The 18,492-nt window shown below is 49.5% G+C and overlaps 1 protein-coding gene across 1 annotated transcript; it reads right to left on the reverse strand.

Annotated features, from left to right (window-relative positions):
* Positions 1–1,481: 1,481 nt before the first annotated feature.
* LOC124324171 (zinc finger homeobox protein 4-like) lies at positions 1,482–9,894 on the reverse strand. Its single transcript, XM_046784371.1, is given in 5 exon segments — positions 1,482–4,633; positions 4,703–4,868; positions 4,870–5,438; positions 6,854–7,721; positions 7,754–9,894. Coding segments are annotated over 5 exon segments (5,649 nt in total). The 5' UTR covers positions 9,320–9,894; the 3' UTR covers positions 1,482–2,153.
* Between the last annotated feature and the right edge of the window lie 8,598 nt (positions 9,895–18,492).

The raw sequence follows: 18,492 nt of genomic DNA on the forward strand, positions 1-18,492 counted from the left end.
ACACATACTCATTTATGGGAGAGGAGAAAAATAAAGAAAAGCGAGTCCTATATAGTGTTTCTATCTGGCTGGGTTTTTAAGGTAAGCGGCAGCAGGACGCTGGCGTAATGAACTCAAGTCGGGATGAACTTGGCAGCGCAGCGGGAGACAAATGAAGGGAACGGTTATGATCGATGTCGAAAAGAGAGCTTGCCAGCCGGTTAGCTGATTCTCGCTCGACGACGAGAGGAGAACAACACAAAAATGGGAAGATGCTGTGAGCTGCTGCTGCTGCTGCTGCTGCTGCCCATTGCCAAAGAGCGTGACCTTTTTACACAAGAAACCAAATAAATAAAATACGGGAAAAGAAGAAAGAAAAAAAAAATTCCTTGAATTTCCAGCTCTCTCGGGCTCGGATGATACATACGAAGAGAATTCCAATCGATTCATCATTCCTTCTCTCTTTCTCGGGCTCGGACTGAAACAAAAAGGCAGCGTCAAGGTGGCGCGCTCGCTCGCTCATTCAAACAAACAATGACCTGCATTCTTTTGATTCGTAGAAAGAGGAACTTAAAACGTCGGCGGAGCAATGAAATAAGCAAAAAGCTTCCATCAAAAAAATAAATAGTTGCGAGCTGAATTCGACTTGCAGGTCTCTCAGCTTTGACACGGACATATATTACACCAGATGCGCGTGCGCCCCCAATAGATCTACACGTTTGATTGTTTCTCTCTTCTTCGTCTTTTCTATCTGTCTGTTTTATTATTCGACAAAAAGAGAGTGCTGCCATTAGCGCCGCCCCTTGATACCGAGAGCGCGAGCCAGAGCTTCTTCTTCCTCTTTTAGAAAAGAAGAGACACCTCCGGAGGCCACCCTTTTTTTCTCTCTCTCTCTCCTTTCTTTGCCCTTTTTTAAACGAGTCACCGAGCGCGAAACGCACCGCGCTCCAAAATGGCTGTTGTGTTCAATAAAAAAGGGGGAAAAATAAAATAAAAAACTTTTCGAATCCGAGTGTACAGGTCACCGAATCGAAACAATCGACAACAGTTCTCTTTTTTCGTCAAGGCAACAAGAGAATGAAACAAAAAACCCGAGACTTTTTTTTTCCTCCCGTCGTAGGCTACTCTTTTGGCTTATTCTTTCTGTTACGCAATTAGTGCACGGCTTTTTTTATTTTATTCATTTTCGTTGATAAATCAAAACAAAAAGAAACAAGGCAAAAACGTCGGTTTGTTGGTTGCATTTTGATTTCGTTTTTATTTCCTTTGAAAAAATTGGACGGGGCTTTTTTTTTTTCAAACGGTGGGAAAACAATGACGTGTCGGCGGACGAGACCGAGTCAAAGTCGACAAAAAATGAAATAATATATAAAAAAGGGGGCATCTGAATCACTAGAATGATATGTATAAATACAAAACAATAAGGGAATAAAAACGAGAAAATGAAAAACGAAATCCAAGAAAAAAGTAAAAAACTGGAGAGGACGAGAGAGAGAGAGAGAAAAAAGGCCGGTCCCCATCTGAAACGCAGCGGCCCAGGTGATGTAGTGAGACAAGCCACGACCACCCCCGCTGTCGTACTGTGTTCTCTTCTTTCCTTTTATTTCATTCATTCTTTCTTTCTTCATTCCACTCGGAAAACATTTTTTTTCCCACCCAAACAAAAAAAAGAGGAAAACAAAACCAAAAACCCAAAAAAAAGATGAAGAGCCGAAGAGAGAGAGAGAGAGAGAGAGAAAGGACGTGGCCGTTTTGGCTGCTGCTACGCGCGCCGATGCAATTAATTTATTCAAAATGCAGGAATCTCCCGCTAAGGAAAACTAATTAATCCCTCTACCTCATCGGATTCCCGTCTGTGCAGGTGTTTGTGTGTGCTGCCTTCGCCTACACACACCCCAAATCCCATCCTATTCCAAAATAACAGATAGATAGATAGATAGACACACATACAAATATCCAAAACGAATGGAAACAACAAGACAATCTTTTTTTTTTTCCTTTTTGTTTTGTTTGGGTTGCTGTTGGCCTCTCATCAAACGGATCGTTCCGCACGAACCAATGAAAGATGACCAAATCGAGTGTCTAACGTCTTTTAACAGGCCGGAATGCGCGTTTTCTTTCCACTTTCAAGACGAGTATGACAAGACGTTAAGAAGGTTTGAGAATGGATCGTGTCAAGACTCACCGCCGGCCATGACGTTGGTGCTCGACTGTTGCTGGGAGTTGTTGTACGAGGACGATGCGGCTGCGGCGGCAGCGGCAGCAGCCAAGGCTGCAGCTGGAACTCCGGCAGCTCCGTAGCCCATTCCGTAGAGTTGGTGAAGGAGCAGAGCTTCTAGCTGGGCCGATTCCGTCGCGTTGCTGCTGTTGGGTGGCGACGTCGTCGTCTCGGCGCTGGATCCACCGACAGGTGTCGGCGTCGACGGCTCCTGACTTTCTTGCTGATGTCCTCCACCCTTAGAAGAACGGGCGACCGAGGTCGGCATGTCGTCACCGTGCTTTCCCGACTGCTCGGCCACGTGGATTTTGACGCGCTCGATATGCTGATGCGTGACAATGTGGTCCTGGACAGCGTACTTGTGCGAATATTTGAAGTCGCAAAGATCGCAACCGTCCGGCTGTTTCGCGCCGACGTTGCTCTCGATTGCGGACAAATCGCCGGCCGCTTTCTGAGCGTTCAACTTGTTCTTCTTCTCCTTGGCTCGAGCGTTCTGGAACCAGACCTGGACGACGCGTTTGGGCAGGCCAATTTCACGGCCGAGGGCCTCGCATTCGGCCATCGTCGGTGTTTTGTAGTCGGAGAAGAGCGACTTCATGACGCGCACCTGGACGGCGCTCATCTGAGTGCGGAATCGCTTGTTCTGTCCGCCGGAAGCCGAGCCCGTCATACTAGCGTTTCCCGAATTGCTTTGGTTTCCACCGCCGCCCATTTTGTTGTAGGGTAAAGGGGAAGACGGATTGCTCTCGTCAAAGTAATCCATGTAGTGCTCCGAGCGGTTGTCGTCCGTCCCGACGTCCGACTGCATGGCGCTTTCCGGTCGCACTTGTCCCAGACCCTGCTGGAGTGGCAAAGGTCGGCTCAAGTCCAGTGGCAGCTCTCCGGTCGGATTGCCAGTCAATTGGCGTTGCTCGTTGGTTGGTGCGGCCGCCGGAGTCGGCGTGGCATTGTTGTTTCCGGCATTGGCCAGATAGTCGTTGGCGTAGCGTTTGAGAGCGTCCTCGGCCTTGCCCTCGAAGCCGGGATGAGGAGCTACAAAGCCCTGGGAGTAGAGGGACGAGAGCATCGAGAGTGAGGCCATCGACTGCTGGTAGTTGGAGACGGCCGAGAGCCGCTTAGTCAGGGCTTCCTGGATGGCGGCTGCCGAATTGGCCTCGCCGGCTGCCGAAGTGGATCCGGACTGGACAGAGTGACTGGAACCTAAATGGGGAGATGAGCTTGTGTTCAGGTTCATTCCAGTGCCCGAGTCTTCGTCGGTCATGTCGGGCAGGGCGTCGATGTTGACTTCGCCTTTGGCCAACTGATCCGGGTGACGACCGGCCAAATGTGACTCGAGAGCCGATTTGACTTTGAACAAGGCCGGACAAAATGGACAACGCTTGTTGATGACCTGGGCATGGGCCCGGAACTGACCTTTGCGCTCGCGAGCTCGAGTGTTCTGGAACCACACCTGGACGACGCGCTTCTTCAGTCCGACTTCGCGTGAGATCGCCTCCAGCATCTTGCGAGACGGATTCGATTCCAGCTGGTACTGCTGGTACAGGAAATCCAGCTGCTCCGGCAGGATCGTCGTTCGCAGACGCTTGTCGCGCGGTTGTCCGTCTCCGTCGGTACCACCTCCTCCGCTTCCGCTGCCACCGCATCTACCTCCGCCACCACCACGCTCTTCGTCGTCCTCAACCACTTCGTGCTTCCGCTTGCTTCCAGACGGAATCAGGGAGCCAGAGGATGGCGGGGTCATTTGGCCGTTGCTTCCGGCGCTGACTGCCGGCAGACTGGCCGAGAGTTGAGCGGCCGCAGCCGCCACGACGGCAGCTTGATGCTGCTGAAGTAGAGCTGCATACTGAGTCTCCATTCCGGTCGCCATTTTGGCAGCGGCGGCGCCACCCGAGAAGAGATCCGGATTCATGATGTGGACGATTTGATGTTCGCGCCACAAATCGAATCGCGAAAATGTCAAGCCGCATTGCTCGCAGTGGAAAGCGGAATCGTTTTGCGACTGTTGGTTTTGCTGATGCTGCTGCTGCTGCTGGGCCGGCTGAGTTTGGAACATTTCCGGCTGTTTGGGTGGCGGCGGTGGGGGTGCAGCCACGTTGGATTCCGTCTTGATGATGGTTGACGACGACGATGATTTCGGTAAAATGGTCAATTGAGGGGCAGCACCACATGACGAGGCCGTTCCGCTCATGACGGAAGCGTCGGCCAATGAACTCGAATTGCTATTGTCATTGTCTGACGACGAGAAGCAAGCGGCAGCCTGGGCATTGGCCGTCTGAGCCACGGCCGATCGTTTGGCGTCTTCCTCCTTGAAGCAGTGAGTTTTCTGATGGCGGATGAGCTCGTAATAGCGCTGGAACACCAGCAGACACTTTTTGCACTGGTAGTTGAGTCCTGGCGTGCGCTGGAAACGGGCCGAGCCGTCCGGGTCGGTTCCGGCTCCTCCTCCGCCCGACGTTCCAGAGCCTGGCGTGGCCGATCCCGAAGTGGAGGCCGGATCACCGGCACCTCCGGCCACTGGCGGTTGATTCTCGTAGACTTTGCGAGCCTTTTGACGGGCGTTCTGGAACCAGACGACAATGACTCTCGGTGAGAGTGAGAGCAGTTTCGAGAGATACTCGAGATCGTCGTCTTTAGGGTAAGCGTTGTTCTCAAAGAACTCTTGCAGTACCTTCTGGTATCTGGTAGTCGGTGAAGCGCGTCCGGTTGGCCCGTTTGCCAGTTGATGATCCAGGACCGCCGCCTCCACTGCTCGAGTTGCCTCCGCCGCCACCGCCTGGAGGAGTCAGAGGAGCCATCGGCAATGGCGTCGAAGTAGCGAAAAAGTTGAACGGGCTTTGGTCACTGCTCATGCGGCCTGGGCTCAAACCGGCCAGTCCGGCGGCAGCGGGACTAGGAAGAGCCGATCCGCTGGTGGTCGGGCGAGGAGGGAACATGCCTCCGCCCGGCCCAAGGTGACAGTTCTTGGTGTCGACGTTCAGTTGCGAATTGATGAGAGAGGCCAATGAAAGGTTCGTCATGGGCGATCCGCTTCGGATGTGGAACGGATTGCCCGGTGTCGTTGGCAGCATTTGTGGAGTCGAAGAAGAGAAGAAAGAAAAAAAAAGAGGTGGGGAATGCGACGTTGCGCGCGCGTACTTTGCGGCCGGCCGCAAATGACTCATTCGTGATCCAATCCAAACCGTTTTCTTTTGTGATTTCACGACTTGTCTGTCTCTCTCTCTCTGATTCTTTTTCCCTCCGTCTTACATAAGCTGCAAGTGCACAGACTAGTGGGGGTGGGGAGGGAGGTGGGTGGGTGGGTGGGTGTTTTTGTTTTGTTTTTTTTGGTTTAGTTCTCAGCCGGGAGACATGAATATTCACAAATGAAAGAAGAAGAAGAAGAAGAAAAATTCAAATCAAATCAATCGTGCCACGGCGAAGTGGACTCACCACACGGGCACGCGCGCCTCGCCGATGAAGGCCAACACGACAAGATCACGAAAAAGGAAAAAAAAAAAAATAAATAAAAAAATAAATAAAAAAGAGAGAGAGAGAGTAAAGAAAGAGAGCGGAGCACATTAACATTTCATTTCATCATTCTGTCTCAGTGCGAGCGCGCACACGATAAATACCCCAAAGTCTTGGGGAAAACAAGGTGCATAACTGCATATCGCTAGCAAGTAAAGACGAGCGAGAGCCAGCCAGCAGGAGAGAGAGAGAGAAGGACGAGCCGACACATCTACATACGGTGAGCTGGAGGCTATAACAACGGCTGACTTAAAGGCGTCCCCCATCTTCTCCCGAGGAGGAGAGTATAGAAGGGGGCTGAAGAGAAGAGGGAGAAAAGAAAAGAAGAAGAAAAAGAAAAAAAAGGAGGCAACTATAGCGTGCCAAATTACCGGGCGCCCCGTGCGTGTCGAGCGGACCGCCATAAAATCAACACCCGGCCCTTTTTCTTTATTTTTTAAGAAAAAGAAGAAAAATAAAAAAAGAAGATGCGGCTGAGCGCGCAACGTTTCCCTTAGGGGCCTTTCCCGAAAAGAAATAAAAAGGGAAGAAGGAAAGAACCCTCACACCAGCTCCAACCACCGAAACTCCATAAATGTAAATATCGTCTAATAAATAATCAAAGGTGGGGTTGTGTTTCGCTTCCTATATCGCCGGATGATAGGAGGACCACGAGGAATAAAATAAGAGAGAAGGAAGAGATAGAGAGTCATCTTTGACACCTTGTATATTATATGGTCGGCTCTTCTTCTTCTTTTTTCTTCTCGGCGTTATGAGAGGCGTTCAAATTTTTTCGTAGGTATTTTTATATTTAAAAAAAAGAAAAAAGAAAAAAAAAATTGACTTTTTTTTATTTTTTGTTTTGGTGCTACTGTGTCAAATTTCAAATTGCCCGCGCTTTGGGCTATCGCATTTTCCCCCCTTTTTTTTTTTTTTAAATTTTCAAATGAAGGGGGGTGGGGAGGCTATTTTCAGTTGGTGTTGTTGTTTTAATAAAGACACACACGAGAGAGCAGCGATGGATTGCGCAACCATGAGGAGGAGGAGGAGGTATAGAGGTGGGCGGAGTCGAAAGATGCTGCGTTGTGATTGAGATGGAACGCGTGTGGACACGAGATACTTCACACAAAAAAATACCGAGCGTAGGTTAACAAAAACACACACAAGTACCTGTTCCATTGGCTGGATTGACTTGTGGTGGTGCCGCCGCTCCTTCGTCGTCCGAATCGCTGCCGGAAGAGACGACGGCGAAAAGGTCGCGCAGTTCCAGCGGTCCCAGCATCGGCTCCTTGGGACCGGCCGTGCTGCGCCGCTGAAGCTCGGCCAACTGTTCCAATTGGCAGTGGCGCAGCGAGCGGGCGTGCTGGAGAAGGGCCGTCTTGCTGGGGCAGTCGCACTGGCAGAGTCGGCACTGGTACTGGACTCCGCTGGCGGAGCGGCCCAGAGCCGCCGCCTCATCCGAGACGAAGCGGAAAAGCTCGACGGCCAGCTGATGGCGGGGACTGGACGCGTGCACCTGGAGCTTGTGGACGCTGTTGGTGTAGTACACAGTGCAGACGTTGCAGCGCAGCTGGGCCGGATTGGTCGTGCTCGTCACGTACTGCAATTTCCAGTCGTTGCGGGCTCCGCCCTCCTGGATGTGGGTGGCGTGCTGGAGCCGCTGGAAATGCTTGTCCGTCTTGCAGTGCAGCTGGAAATTAGCTTTGAGCGTCGTCTTGTAGGCGCACAATCGACACAGGTAATGGCCGCCAATGAGGAGCAGGGCCTCGTGCTCGCGCTGACGCGATCGATCGGCCGCGACGTGCTGGGCAACCACTTCGGCCATGTCGCCGCAAAACACGCTGCACACCAGACACTGGAACACGTGCGACGGATTGGCTTCCATCGGCTCGGGCAACGGCTCCATCGTCTCGGGATTGAGACCGGGATCGGCCAGCGGGCCGGCCCCCGGAATCCCCGATTGCCCTCCTCCACCGGCGGCTCCGCCGGATGCCCAGGGTGATTGAGGATCTCCAACCAACTGTCCGGCTTGCCCAGGAAGTTGACCGCCCGCATCATCTGGATGAAAAGAGCCTGCTGATAGGCCATATCCGCCAGAGCGGCTTCGGCTCCACCGGGCGACGATTGGAGGCCGACGCCAGATGGATCGTGCTGCTGCTGCTGCTGCTGGAGGACAGAGAGTTGCTGCATCCGCTTGACGTTCTGCTGGAGCATGATCATGTTGTGCGTGTGCTTCTCGCTCGTCATGTGGATCCGCAAATTCCGGCCGACGTTCGTCTCGTAGTTGCACACGTCGCACCGGAACGTCGGCTTGTTGGCCGGCGCCGCCAGTTTGGCCAATTGGCTCGACGACACTGACGACGAAGTGGCCGGACTGTTTGTCAAACTGTTGGCCACCGCCGGATTGTTGACGGAGCTCGTCATGTTGGGGCTCTGGTGATGGAGCAGCGACGAGCTGGAACTCGTTTTAGACGGCGACGTCAGCGATTCGGCGCTGGTATTGTGGGCGCTATTGTTGCCCAGTCCGTTGCCTCCGCCGCCACCGCCTCCGCCCGGCTGCTGCTGCTGCTGCCCGTTGCTGCTGTGATGCAATTCCTGGGCGTTGTTCAAGTGCTTGTCCGACTGCATGTGGATGCTCAGGTTGCCTTTGGTCGTCGTCGAATAGTTGCAGACCTCGCAGCGGTACGGCTTGTATCCGCACGTGTACGTTTCGCCGCGGGCCAGCCGCGGATGAAGCTGGCCAGTCAGACAGTAGAGACACGACGTCTCGCTCTCCGGATGCTTCTCCTTCATGTGAATTTCCAGCGTCTCCTGGTACTTGTAGTGCCAGTTGCACTTTGGGCATTTCAGCGTCTTGCAGGAATTGCGGGTGGCCAGGGCCATGGCGGCCGCCGCCGAACTGCTCAGTCCGGGGCTCAGCAGTCCCTGGACCACGTCCGGCTGTTGCTGGTACATTTGCTGCTGCTGCTGCTGGAGCTGCTGACTGAAAAAGGGGTTGCCGAATCCGGCGGCCGCCACCGCGATCGAGGCGATGCTGACGTTGGGCGGCGTCAGCTGCAGATGCGGCGAGAGCGGAGACGGCGTGGCCGAACTGGCGGCGGACGGCGACGACACGCTCGCCCGTCCGTTGTTGTTGTTGTTACCGAGGGGACTACTTGAACCTGGGCGGTTGAACGTCGAGACGGCCAGCGTTTCCTTGGTCTCAAACGATTCGTCGTTGTGGATGGGCTCGGCTTTGATGTCGTCAACGTCCATTTCGTCGGCCGGCGAGGAATTGTTGTTGTGACTGTTGCTGGGCTGCTGTTGTCCGACAGTCGTCATTTGATTGGCGGGCGAGGTAACCGGCTCGAGAAACGAAATGACGGGCTCTTTGCTCTTACCGACCAGCTGGAGGATGGCCGACGTGTTGGCCTGTCACAGGATCCGCTTCTCCTCGTCGTCCAGCCGAACGCCGTGCTCGCCCGTGGCGTGCGACATGAGCGTCTTGGCCAGGCCGAACGACAACTTGCAGACGAAACACATGAGGATGGGCTTGATGGGCACCGACGAGTTGGAGTGGAAAAGGGCGGCCGGCGCCGGCGGGTTTGTCGCCGGATCCGAATTGCGACGGGCAGAGTAGACGCGGAAGCTGTGCATGACCGGCTCGGCCGACTTGGCCGCATTCTTGCCGCCGTTGCCCGGGTACGCGCTGCTGTTGCCGTAATAGGAATTGGGTCGGTTGACCTGAGGGCGGGACACGTACGAGGCGCTGGCAATCTGAGGCAGGAAGGCGCCCGCCACGTCGTCCAGGTCCTGCGTCCCGCTGTCCTCCGTGTCGCTGCCGTGGCTGTTCTCCTCAATGATGTAAGCCGATCCGTCGGGATTGTAGACGATTTTGCCGTCGAATCGCTCATTTTGTCGACGTCGTCGTCGTCTTCCCGGCCGGCCGGAGCCGTCGATCCGCTGGCATTGACCGACGTTTTACTTCCAGGCAGATTGGGCGAGCGGGAACTGCTGTGGTGGTGACTATGACTTTCCAGCTCTTCATCCTCCTGACCAGAATCACAGGAGCCGGCCATTACGTCGCGGGAGTCCAGCCGGGCGTGGACTAGGGTCGTCTGTCCCGTGTCCATCGAATTGGGCGGCGTCGTTGGCGTTGGCGCCGTAGGTGAAGGTAAACTGATGGCCGCTGAGGGCGTCGCTGAGACCGCGTCAGAGTGAACTCGTGGACTAGGCACCGCAATCGAGACGTCCATTTCTTCTTCTGCTTCTCTCTTTGCGCCACCGAAATGGGTGTCCAATTGGATTTTTTCCTCTTAAATCTTCTTCAGGTTACCACCTCATCATCTAATGCAACCAGACAATCAAAAACGAGCCGGTTAGAAATAGAAGAAGATGACAACAACAAGTTTTTCGAGATTCAAATGAGATTTTCTAGCAAAAAATAAGTAAACCGGACGGGATTGACTCATCGACTAATAGCATCGCCGCCGCGTCTTATGCGCAGCCTATCAGGTTGACTACACAGTGCACCTACTATATTTCTAATTGAATGAAGACGCTTTCATTCTAATCTCTTTCGAGCTGCAAGTCGGACGGGCATTGGGATAATAATCCACGAGGAAAAATGCAAAGAAGAAAAGTGACGCTGCTGAATTTGACAGAAAAAAATAAAAACGAGGAAAAAGGAGACGAGCAGGAGGGGGAGGAGTAGGGTGGGTGGGTGGTGCAAATTGGATGCGGTGCGCGCGCCGCCGCCGTCGCTGCACACACAATCATCACGAAGAGAAGGCGCTCGGTGCGCGGCTCTCGCCATTTCAATGTTCCTTAACGCGACGGCGCCTCGCGTCTTTTTTCTTATTTTTTTTCTTCCTCCTCCTCTGGTTCGCGCTGCTGCGCCATATGAACATCCATGTCGCCCATCGCTGTAATAAATAGCTATACGCGTAACGCGTGTGTGTGATGTCTAAACGGGGGAGCGCTGCGTGTGTGTCGTCAGAGTCGCCACCAGGTGAACGAGTGTGTGTAGGAGAGACGCAAAACAATCAAGGAAGAAAGAAGAGAATAATTATCAGAATAGATTTCGGCTTTCCCTACGCCAACACCACCACCCCACTCACCTCAATTCGACGTCGAAGAAAGAAAAAATAAAAAGAGCTTCGAGCCCATCGAGCTCACAAGAAAATAAGGAGAGACACACACACACACACACACAGGGAGGATTTGGCCAATCAAAATTAACAATTGACTTCCTGTTATTATTCCGCATCTCACCGCCACTTCCACCACCGCCGCCACCTTCTCCCTTTTATTTCAAATTTCTCTTATCACGCGGCAATTGACGACGGTCTCTTTATTCCCCCCGACCATTTCTTCTTATTCTTGTTAAAAAAAAATTTTTTTTTTTCTAAATGCGCGCACACACACACACAATTCGAGAAAAAAGAAGGAGCCCATCGGCGACAACGGCCTTCCATGTCGTGTCTTTTTACCCGAAGGGGGCGACACTCTTTGGATCTATTTTTCATCAAATGAGTATATAGCAAGTGGGAAAAAATAAAATAAAAACAAAAGAGAAAACAAGTTGAAGGAGAGAGATAGAGACAGAGACAGAAAAGACAATGGTAATAATAAAAAGGGGAGAAAACAAAAGAGCTAACGTCGGTCAAGGGAACAACAGAGCGTAACAGCGATGAGACGATTTAGCTAAAAAGAAACGAAACAAACAAAAAAAGCCTTTTTGTTTTTTCTTTCTTTTATTATTATTACTACTTTTCTTTCTTTTAGATGGCAGCGGATAATACGGAAGCTGGAATGTGTTGAGCCGAAATCGAGGTGGCCATGCTACTACTGACAAAAAAACCAAAACTATAGACACGTCAGGTCGTCTTTTTTCTCTTTCGCTCAAGAAAATTGACGGTCAACTTGTGGACGTGTCCGGAAAACTTTACGAACCGAGTCGCGGCGTCGTGTGATGTCTCCCAAACGCCAATCAAAACACACACACAAAATGGTAAAATATAAATCCTAATCAGAGGAGACACCAGGCAGGTCGCACGGCGGATTGACCACACGCAGGCGGGCGCACCGTTCGTTCGTTCCCTGAATCACGTCCAAGAGCAAGAAAAAAAAAGAGAAAGAGAGAAAAAAAAAAAAAAAAGAAACAAGGCGATTTCACACACGAGGGATTCCCTAACACAAGTTTTTTCGTTTTTTTTTTTTTTTTTAACTTAACGTCACCACAAGAAGAAGTAAAGAAGGGGGAAACCAAATTAAAATGGAAGGGCGATTTACATCATTATCCCGGACAGGTGTTGGGCTGCTGCCGCTGGCAATTAGTTCAATTGCAAAATTTTTACGTGAGAGAGAAAGAGAAATAGTTTTTAAAAAAAGGGGGGGGGGGAAAGAAACTAAACACTGGGCCAACGCAACACTCGCCAGGACGCGAGCGAGGAGTAGACGCACACCCTAGTCGGGTTAGGGACTGGCGCTCCTACGAGTCCCTCCACGGGACAAAAGCAGCCCAGACAAAAACCCAAGCCGAGGAGCGCCCCAACGGTGGGGTGGCCAAAGGGGTGGTGATGGTGGTGGTGGGGGGTTGCGCACCAGAGTCGTCGCTCGGCGTCGTCGTTATCATCAGCGTCGGTGGGCGGTATAGGGAAAAACGACGAATGGGTGTGACATGCAGATGCGGGAGTCTGTGCAGCTGATGCCGCGCGCACCTCCCTCCTTATATTTCGCCTCCCTCCTTAAGACAAGACAGCACGAAGCAACGCGCCGAGACTAAAGCAGACACGCACACACAGAAAACGGGAGAGAGAAGCTGAACACATACACACAGGAAGAAAAGAAAAAAGGGGGGAAGCAGAGCATGACATTGGCGGAGGAGGAGCCCTTTCTCTCTCCCCCCCCCCCTCCACCCGTTCGTGAGATATTCCGGAAGTCCTGCGCAGACTCCGAAATGTTCCTCGCCACATCACCCCCAAAAGACTTTGCTGCTCTCTGCTCTCTGCTTCTTTTTTCTTCCTCTCGCGTGTGGATGATGCGAGGAAGCGTTGCTATTGTATGTACATCAACGATTGGCACACAACCGGGGGGCCACCCCGGTTCATCCTGCCCCTAAACTCCACGCCCCATTATCGCCTCGCACACATTTTCCCTGTTAACTGCGGGAGAGACTCACGATGTCGCCATATTGAGCCGTCGAAAAAAGATTATTAATCATTCCCTTTTATTATTTTTACCGGGGGATTTTTTCTTTCTTTCTTTCTCTCTTGCCCAAAATTTTTTTAAAAAAAAGGACAAATGAGAAGTTGTGACGAAAAAATGGGGAACTTATTCCGTTTCTTAATGACATTTTGGGCTCTCCCGCAGAGATAAAAGACATTTCGGTTGCGTAGGTTGACAGCCAGAAGCCAAAGGAGATCGTCCCATAGTCAAAGGGGAAGAAAAAAGAAAAAGAGGAGAAATCAAAACATTGTGAATGAATCTCACGTCGTCGACGACATTTCTCTTTCTTTTTTTGTTTCCCTTTCGGTCCAAGTAGCAAAAGATAAAGAAAAGGAAGATTGAAGGCCTAAATTTCCCCCAAAAATTATTCAAATCCAAAATTAAGGACAAAGATTTGTTTTATTTCTAACTGTTTTTGGTCGAGATTGTTTTGAGATTGCTATGGCGGATCAAATTTTCTAGTCTTGTCTTTTCCCACTGTCCCTGTACGACGTAAATCTCTACAGATGTTTGCCTGGGCACAAGAGTGTGGAATGTTTTTGTGCCGAAAATTTCTCTCCGAGGGATGAATGAGAGCAGACCCAAGAATTCGCCAATCCCAAGTTTCCGTAGTGGCAAACAACAGGTATTTGTGATTTAATTTAATTTCATTTTTTTTTTTGTCTTTTTCGGACAAACATCAAAACCGTCTCGGGGTATTTCTTCTAGTCAGACTGTCTAACCCCCTGGCTGCTGCTCTGACAAAAGAATCAAAAAAGAAGTCCACGGGATCATTCATTTGGAAGAATGTCACGTTCCTCTACTATTCCGCGCGTCTCCTCTTTCTTGAGCTTCTTCTTCTTCTACTTTTGGTTACTGGTATATAACTTCGATAAGCATCTCTTGAAAACCTTTCTTCTCCGTGTTATTTCCCTTCTCCGTTTTGATTTCGAGACAGGGGAAAAAATAAAAAAGAATGGAGAGAGGAGGGGAGAGGGAATGAAAGAAACAAAACACAAAATAGTTCGCCGTTGCATGTATAGCAGCAAAGACGGAAAGAGACACGAATATGACCGATGACCGGCACGTTGGCTATGAGAAATCCATTGGATTGTGGAATTACACCGCCAAGAAGAAGAAGAAGAAGAAGGAGAAGAATATGTCTCTTCCCATCTATCCTCTCTCTCTCTCTCTATTTTTCTCTCTGCTGTTTTGTACCTGTGTTATGGGGGCCACAACGTGAAATCAACATAATGGCGGTTGGGATTTCACAGACAGCGCCACCGTTTTTCTTTTTTTCTTTTCGGATAAGAGGGGAATCAAAAACACACACATAGCTACATGGACGGATGGATGGATGGATGGATGGATGGATGGATGGATGGATGGATGGATGGATGGATGGATGGATGGATGGATGGATGGCAAGCTGGACCTACCAGTACCAGCATCGTCGACGCCGGCGACCTCCAAAGAGGATTACACACATATAAGGAGCTTTTGATTAATTAGCCCGATCCAATCAACTCGGAGTGGCTCAACTCTCCGTCCCTGCACGTATCTTTTTTTCCCTTTTATATGACTGACTGACTACTAGATTCTTTTCTTATTCTTTTTTATATTTGATTTCAGAAAGAAACGGGAGAACGGCCATCAAAATTCTCCTCAATCTCCTTCCCTCCCTTTTTTCAAATACACCGAACCCAAAGTGATGAACCTCGTTCGTCCACCTCAAACAAATTTTCGTTTGTCATGCGCAGATTCACCTGCGGATGATCCTACGCTATTATTCAAATGAGCCAAACAGGTCGCAAGACAATAGTTAAGATAATTTGAACTCGACAAACGAGGGCAGTCGGGAAAAAAAGAAAAGGAAAAAAATTTTGGGAAAAGGGAATAATTGGACGACCACCTGAACGTCGCGGTGAATAATAAATGTAGACCCTAACCTGAAACTCGAATGCAATATCGGGTGTGGAATCGAATGTTATCCCCCCCCCCATACACACACACACGAGAACCCTCATTCGGGACTTAACCATGACACCATCGGCAGGTGACAGACAGGTAAAGCGGTCAATCGGAACGAACGGAAAACAAAAATAAGTCTTTCTACATATAACTCGACGCATTAAAATCGAGATAACGATGTTGGTTCAATTAGATATTTTGGATTCATTATCAATATTCCACACACGGGGGGCTTCGTTACACACGAGTTTGGGGAGATTAAGAGTATTCGACACGATGACACCGGGAGAGGAGGGGGAACGGGAGTCGGTCCGCTCGCTGCTACCCCGCTACTTGCAGCCAGCGCCTACTCCCTCGAATTGCATTTGTGTGTGTAATATACCCAAGTTCGATGATCGAGGCCGAGTCGCCGATAAACAACTGAAATGAAATCTATTTTCTTTATTTCACGTCGAAAATCGGTGGGTGTGTTTTAGACGTCTGTGTGCGTAATGGGAAGTGCCGTGCGCGTAATCTCCCGTGTTTTTTAATCCAGAGAGCAGCTAAACTCGACTCGTGTGTACACAAGTTTAGACCCAAATCACCCACCGATACTCGTCCTCTCTAATCGAACCAGAAAAAGACAAGTCCAACTAGGAGAAACGTCAATCAAATCAATAATAATGTAATGCGGAATAATTCGAAAAATGTCGACCGTAAAAAAGAGTCGGGTGACTTTGACGGATCGTTTCGAACATTTTCTCTTTTCTTTTTCTTCTTCTATCGGCAGGGAAGGAGGGACCGAGTTAAAAAGCAGAAAATTCATTTGCAGGTCTTTTATTCTGATTATTTATATATTTGTGTTGGCTCGTTTCTTTATTTTTCTTTCGTGCATATACTCTCTCTCTCTACGTGTGTGTATGTGCACTTCTATATACGGTATTGATCTCTCGGCGAGGAGCGATCGAGCTCGTTTCAAACGCAAACTTTAACGCGGCCATGACTGCCGAGTCGACGTGAAGGAATGGAATCGATATCACGAAGGACCGAGCCCAACATAACAAACGATTTAGGCCTAGATGTGTGTTGGCGCAATAGACTCTCCATAGACACATTCCTCCCGTGTTTCTGACCGTTATTACCGATGAGGTTTGATCGAAATTCTTTCAAGAAATCTATCAGCAAAACGTAAAGACCCAAAAAAGAAAAGTGAAATAAGAAATAATAATAAATAAAAATAAAGAAAATAAAAGAAAAAAGATGGAAATAATTCTTCTTAAATGGAAGAAACCCGAATCTGACAGAACCGGTTTAAGTGGATTGGTATATAGTGGCGGCAAGTTGTTTTTGATTTCGACATTTCTCTTTTCTCTCTTGTTGTTTTCTACTCATTTTGACGTTTAGAGACTTCAACTTTGCAAGTTTTTTTGTTTCCAGTCAGAGAGTCAATAGTGTGCAGACTACCCGGAAAGAGGACCAGCAGAGGGGGGGGGGGGGGGAACACAAGACACATCCAGCAAGAAATAGAAAAAAAGGGGTCCAGCCGACATTGAACGTTTGAACATTGAACGTTGAAGAACGTTTGTTGTCGATATTTAAAAAAAAAAGAAATGGTAAATAAAAAAAAAAAGTTTCATTTCGAGGAAAAATCCTATACGGTTGTGGTTGCACACAACGCTAACCAGAAATCAGTTGACCAAAACGGAACGGAAAAAAAAAAAAAAATTTCTAAAAGAAATCACACAATTACGAATGTTTCTTTTTTTTCCAAAAACGAAATAAATTGTGACTAACGAAGGAAGAAGAAAGAAAAAAATAATAAAATATGTGTTTGAAATCAACTGACCTTTGGCAGAGGCCAAGACGGTGTGGCTTGGCCGGACTCGTGCGGAAGCGCATTGACACTCTTCCGAGCACAAGACTCTCTACCACACACACCCTGAACCAGACACACAGACACACACACAGAATCACTTGGCACACTCGTCCGGCGCTCACTTGTAACACTCAAAAGAGATTCTTTCAGTGTTTTAATCCACAAAAAATTGTTCGAAGCCAAAAAAAACACACACAAATGTCGTTTTGAATTTGTTTAAGCAACCCAAAACAAATCCGGTCAGCTGTCGGACCGATCCGCCGGTTGATGTTGGTTCAATGTCGGCATCGCCATAATTCCGATCAACCGTCCGCCAACAACAAGAAAAAAAAGAAGCAATTTCTCAGTTATTTTCTTTTCTTCCCTAATTTCCATTATCAAGGTGGTCTCTGTTCGTGTCACCTTGTCGACGATGCCATTCGTTGTTAATTGAAATCAAAAAGACGCCAAACTTTTTTTTTTTATCTTCACGAAATTTTTGCGGGAGAAAGGAAAAGCACGGAACAACACAAATCACTTAAAACATCACTGATTTTCTCGTCGACGATAAAAACCAAATTGAACGGAACCGAAAAAAAAAAAAGATGAAAAGGATCAAAAGTTGTTGTTGTTGTTGTTTGGCAATTTCGGAATGGAGAAACTGTCAAGTGCCGTCGTGAGACAAGACGGGGGGAAATCAATCGATTCCGTGTGCTGTTTCGGTGTTTTTCTATTTTAAGCGAAATAATTTTTTTCTGATCTTTTCGCATAGGGGGTCGATAGCGAAAAGCCCGCACAAGACAAAATAACACACACACACACGGAGGAGTATAGGAGGAGGAGCGGGGGCCTCGCAGCAACACACTCACACACTCTGACACGACGAAAATAAGAACGCGGGTTGAGCGCGCGGGCGCGACACGACACGGCGAGGGTCACGGGCCGACTGACGGCTTGTCGGCCGGCTGACCACCTGCACCAAAAGCGAAAAAGAACTCGGAGGTGGAAAAAAAGGAGGAGGAGAAACAGTCTCGGTGGGGTGGAGGCAAAGGCGCAGGGGGGAGGTGGGATAAGGGGGGAAACACACACACACACACGTACTACGTCTATACGGACGCACGGTGGGCGCATTAGAGTGGCTCCTATGTGCACCGTGTGCGTAGTCAAAGGGAAGCAAAGAGGAGGAAACAAGGAGGAGCTTAAGCTCCGCCTCTTTTAAAAGCCACGGTCTTTCATACGTACAACTCTGTGTGTGTGTGTGTGCGGTGCGCCATGGATACCCAGGCTTCGATGTGTGTGTATACTACGCGCCGGATCGAGGGGGGAATTTTCATGCTCGAAAACTTTTCACTACTACTAGGAGCTAAATTCTCATTTTCAGTTGTTTTTTGTTTTGTTTTGTGTGTGTGTTTTTTTCTCAATGCGCAGGCTCGATTCGCGCGCCATCTGTCGGCGTACCGCCCACTTTTATCGTCTATCCTTCCATACGAACGACGGCTCACAGCCCCGCGAAGAAGAAGAAGAAGAAAAAATAGCACTCAGCATGCGTGTTGTCGTCCACCGTGAATAATTACAGGTGAAAGATGAAAAACGATCAAATTTTTTTGGGCCTTTTCGATCGAATTTACACTTAACTCGACGGACTCATTTGTATGTCAAATCAAACGGATGCGACAGCAATGGACAAGCCCAACCGGTCCGTACCCTATAGCACCCTTGTCACCTGACTTTCTTCTCCCATTTCAAGACGTGTGACCCGGCCTATTGACCTCGTTTTTATTTTCTCACACCTGGGCCGCCCTTTCACCTCCTTCCC

Source organism: Daphnia pulicaria, chromosome 1, assembly GCF_021234035.1.
Source record: "Daphnia pulicaria isolate SC F1-1A chromosome 1, SC_F0-13Bv2, whole genome shotgun sequence".
NCBI lineage: Eukaryota > Metazoa > Arthropoda > Branchiopoda > Diplostraca > Daphniidae > Daphnia > Daphnia pulicaria.